The sequence below is a fragment of the Verticillium alfalfae genome, genomic scaffold, assembly GCF_000150825.1.
Source record: "Verticillium alfalfae VaMs.102 supercont1.13 genomic scaffold, whole genome shotgun sequence".
NCBI classification, from domain to species: Eukaryota; Fungi; Ascomycota; class Sordariomycetes; order Glomerellales; family Plectosphaerellaceae; genus Verticillium; species Verticillium alfalfae.
In genome coordinates, this window is record NW_003315026.1 from 650,825 (window position 1) to 655,485 (window position 4,661).

At 59.4% G+C, this 4,661-nt stretch overlaps 2 protein-coding genes across 2 annotated transcripts; one reads left to right on the plus strand and one right to left on the minus strand.

Moving 5' to 3' along the window:
- On the minus strand, positions 1 to 2,633 carry VDBG_08822 (stress-activated map kinase-interacting protein; the record flags this gene model as incomplete). Its single annotated transcript, XM_003000980.1, has 3 exons — positions 1 to 117; positions 253 to 2,557; positions 2,611 to 2,633. 3 exons carry the CDS (start codon positions 2,631 to 2,633, stop codon positions 1 to 3), a joined length of 2,445 nt encoding a protein of 814 aa, XP_003001026.1.
- Positions 2,634 to 3,174: 541 nt separating this feature from the next.
- VDBG_08823 (conserved hypothetical protein) lies at positions 3,175 to 4,362 on the plus strand (the record flags this gene model as incomplete). Its single annotated transcript, XM_003000981.1, has 2 exons — positions 3,175 to 3,798; positions 3,931 to 4,362. 2 exons carry the CDS (start codon positions 3,175 to 3,177, stop codon positions 4,360 to 4,362), a joined length of 1,056 nt encoding a protein of 351 aa, XP_003001027.1.
- Positions 4,363 to 4,661: the final 299 nt, after the last annotated feature.

A 4,661-nucleotide genomic window follows, 5' to 3' on the forward strand; every position in this document is an offset into this window, starting at 1 on the left:
TCAGCCGGTGACCTGGGCGACCATCTTCTTAAGTTCCGTCACCATATCGTTAGCCTCCGTTGGGTTCTTTGCCTCGAAATCGTAGCGCTTGGGTTCCGTATCTTTGTAGATGATGAGCTAGAAGAACCTTATGGTCAGTATTCCGCTCGAACAAGGCTTCCGTGGCGCCGTTGGGCAGCAGGATCTGTTGAGACGCAAGCGCGGCGCTACTCGGCTGCTTGGAGAGGCATCCGCATATCATCTCCAACAGACAGTGGCAGTACGTACCTTGAACTGGTTTGGATGCTTCGCAAACACTTTGCATCCGATAATCTGGGTCATGTGTGCCGTCGTCGTCTTGCCTTCACGTGCAGATGTTGGTTTGATGTGGACGTATTCGCCGTCAATCTCAAGCCGACGCTCGCTCTGGCTCATCATCCTGACTGTCCGCAGTCGCCAGACGGTCCATGACTTGCAAGACCCCGTGAGCTCCGCCTGCTTGAGAGCCTGCTGCGCCAACGGGTGGGAACCCATAATGTGTGTCCGTTTGGCCCTGCGCCCCGGTGGCCCATCTGAGAATGGCAGTAGCTTCGGCGAAGCACTGCTTGGCGAGCCCGTCATCGTTAGCGGGCCATCCGTTGCGAATCGTCGCCGGTGCAGCTCCAGGTCGGAAAGACTGCCGATTGTGCTGACTTTGGCGTCGAGCAGCACGACAGGGCCGCCGCCAGGCATCTTCAAAACGTGGTTGGCCTTATCCAGCTGCCGTTTACGACAGACCTGGTCTAGAACTTCGGCCATGTACGTGTCTGTCGTCACGTCAAGCGTGACCAACTGACCAGGAGCAATGTCGGTAGAGTGTAGGTGGACGCGTAGGAGCTTTTGCTGGCCTCGCGTCGCGCTCGGCGTTGGTGCTGGTGCAGCGGTCGGCTGGTCCATGAATACCGTGGGCTGCTGCTGACGATACGTCGTGTTCGTGACGGGGTTCGGCCGAGGTTCCATGGGCGGTGGCAGAAATGTCTGTGTGGGCTGCGGTGTGTTGCGCGGCGTCGTGTCCTCTTCGGCGGCCTCCTCGGCCGGCGCCTCCTCCTCCTCTTCCTGGGGCGTGGCGAGTTGGTTCTCTTCGAACTCTTCTTGCGAAGCCTCGACCAGGCCAAAGTTATCGTGGGTCTTGGAGTTGGCCCTCATCCGGCCGGCTGCCCTGTTATTGGCCGTGGTGAAGGACGCCAGGGCCTTGGTCCTGTCGAAAGGGGGAAAGTCATCATCTACTTCGCCATCCTCTTCGACCATTCTCAAGGTCCACCAGTTGATGTTGGTCTTATCACTTGGAATGGCTGGTTCTCTCTTTTCATCATTGTACTTCCAGAGGCTGAGCCCGATGAGGTCGGCCACTGTGACTGGTCGATCGCCTCCTTCGCCGTGGTGAACCATGCGACGGATGAGAACCTCGAATGGCTTCATTGGATTGTTCGAATATGCTGGGTAGATCTGCACCGCAATCGGGGCATTCTCTCCTTGTCCGGAGAGGCTAGCGAACCTCTCGAATGGGACTGTCGGCTTCGTCTTACGAGCCTTGAGAGCCGCAGAGAGCATCCCTTTCGGTTGAATCATGCTGATGGGTCGAATCATACTCATGGGGCGGGGAGGCGGAAGCGCCTGGAGAACCCGTGGGGGGGCCTGTGACCTGCGAATGGTGGAGGTTCGAGTAAATTGGCGCGGCGGTGTCCCGACGACTTGCCGGTCTGGCGAGGCCTGATTCGGGTGTTCAACCGTATCGAGGATACCAGCCGAGTCGATACTCTCCAGGAAAGCACCTGACAGGTCGGAGGCGTCCGAGTCGTCTTCCTCCTCCTCAGGGAGCAGGTCCGTGCTGGCCCGCCTGATTCCCTCGACAGGCTCCTCGTTGATTCGGGCCTGTATCCTGACGGCCTTTGTGGCCGCCTTGGCTGCTTCTCTATGCTTGTGGAACGCCGAGGCGTCAAACTCCGTATCGGACGATATCTCGCTGCTGGTGACAGTATCCCGGCGTGCTCTCTCCTTGACGACCTCCAGGGCGGACTGCGATCCCCGACGGGCGCCGGGGGCTGCGCGCGGAGAGGACGTGACTGCGGCTGCTTGGCGCATGGCGGAGGTTTGGTTCGGACTAGAGCCGGCTCTGGCCCTGACTGGCATCTTGGCGAACCTGATCTGTTGCGCCGCTCGTTGGGTGGCCTCGTCGTCGTCGCTTTCATCGGAGAGGTCGCTGCTGTCGTCGTCTTCGAGGGTCTCGCGCCGCCGCCTCCGCCTGGTGGCCAAGCCAGGGCCAAATGTATCGGTGCCTCCGCCTGTCAGGATTCCAGCTTCGTCGGGTTCGTCCTCGAGAGTCACGCCAGTGCGGCGGGGGGCCTGGAAGTATTCCGACGCGATGGCCGTTGGGATCGGGGGGGAGTAGCATCGTTTGCTCAAGTCGGGATTTGCCTGCCAGCCTACAGCTTTAAAGTCGGACGACTTCATGAAGCTGTCATTCAGCGTGATCAGTCGTTCGCCGACTCCATCAGCAATCTCCGTCAGGTAGCCGCAACGAAGCTGGTACGCAACCAGGCTGCGATGATCAGTCGAGGCCAGAGGGGATAGAAGCCGTGGGGCCAAACATACTCTTCATTTTGAAAGACCGACATGGCTGCTGCAAAAGGCCGAGGTTGTGTCGAATGTCCCTGGTTCGTAGGTACTGGGTGGACAAGAACGTCAATCGGTCAACTCACGACAGGCGCATGGCGAGGATGGAGAAAGGGGGGTAACGTCGCGCTGTCGGTAAAGGCCTAGAGAAGGCACCTCGCATTGCCAGAATGCGACCTTTGAGAAAGAAGATACAGGCCGTGTTTTGACTGGCAGAAGGTCAAGAAGAGAGGCCCTGAAATGTGACTGGCGATGCGGCGGAACAACTCTCGTGGTGTCGTTTCCAGCCTTGTGAAACCCCCCCGCCGAAGCTCCAGCGGAGCGTAGTCGCGCATGTCGGTCGACATGCACGGGCCCACACGAGCTTGATAACGCGGTAGTGACCGTGCGATAAGGCAGTTACTCAGTAGCCTCGCATCCACTTTTGAATCTGCGAGCGCCCTGTCCAGCAGGGAGTTGTGCATTCCTGCATCTACGACGCCACCTCAGACTTGAAGCCGGCAGTAGACTGAACCAAGTTCAAGGATACATCGACTGGAAATCATGGCTCTGGTCGAGTACTCTGATTCGGATTCGGATTCCGAAGCACCTGTCCAACCGACTGCAGCGCCTACAGCACCCGGACCAAACTCGAAGAAGCCCTTCCAAAAGGTCGTCAACCGCGCCAACCCCGGGAAGATTGTCGTCAACCTCCCTCAGACAAAGCGTGAAGACGTTGCGTCCGCCGATGATACTCCTCCAGCGAAGCGCACCAAGACGGGCGGCGGCGGCGGCGGTATGTTTGCCGGCTTCAGCTCACTACTGCCAGCGCCCAAGAATGCCGCGAAGAGACCGTCTGCGCTGAGCAGCAGCAGCAGCTCGTCGCGGCCTGTTTTCCAGCTCAAGACGAGCGCGGAAGCTGGCTTCAGTCGCGACAGCCCGGTTGCAGATTCTGGCGGGGAGGGCGAGGGTTCGGGCCTTTCGCTGCCGCCACCCAAGACGGCGCCTCAACCATCCATACCGGAGACGATGAAGCCTGAAGAAGAGGTCAAGCTGGTCGGCAAGCCCATGATGTTTCGGCCATTATCAGTTGCCCGGAACAAGAAGAAGCCGGCGAAAAAGCTGCCCCAACCAGCAGCAGCAGCAGCAGCAGCAGCAGTGCCTGTGCCGGCAGCTGCAGCACCATCTGTGAGGAGGCCGAGGACGCTGGGCTGCCGCCGCCACCGAAGAAAGATATCCCTCTTCTCCTCGACAGCGAAACGGAACCGCTCCGCTCCGAGCACGACGTCAAGCGTCAGAGCCTAATGAACTCTCTTTCAGAACGAAGCCGCCGCCGAGCGTGTACAATCCTACCTAGACGAAGGCTGCGCTCTACGCAAACACCCGACACCGACGACGGCGCCCACGTCCGACAAAGAATCGCTGCACACGATTGCAAACGACCTCAACCTCTCGGCGGCCGAGCGCCGCGAGCTCTTTGGGCGCGGCGGCCCGAGCAACGCCCAGGGCGCCGCAGCCACGAGGGTCATCAACTTCAACACGGACCAGGAGTACCAGCACAACGAGGATCTGCGCGCCTCGGGCCAGGAGCAGACTCACAACCCCCGTGCGCTCGATCGCGCCAGGCAAGCACAACCTCCGGCAGCTCGTCAATGCTGTGCAGAACAACCGCGATGCGCTGGAGGAGAGCTTCGCCAAGGGCAAGAGCAATCGCAAGGACGCGTCGAGCCGGTACGGATGGTAGGCGGATAGCGAGAATGATACCCCTCATGAATTTCATGAATTTCACATGCCCACAGGAAGTGGCCGGTTATGAATCAAATGTCGCCTTGCGAAAGACTTTCTTTTTTTCTCTCCCTCTCCGGAGTGCTACGATCTCGTCTAAATGGGTATGCTCGTAAATGGTGTGACAAAAAAGAAGAGAAAGGGGGACAACAGGCTGGACGCAATACAAGATGCAAAATACAGACGGACACTCAAGCCCTGGCGTCAACAGGTCACCACGGCCGCCGTCCTCCCGCTCTGGCGCCGCCCGGCCCCATGAGGAAGCC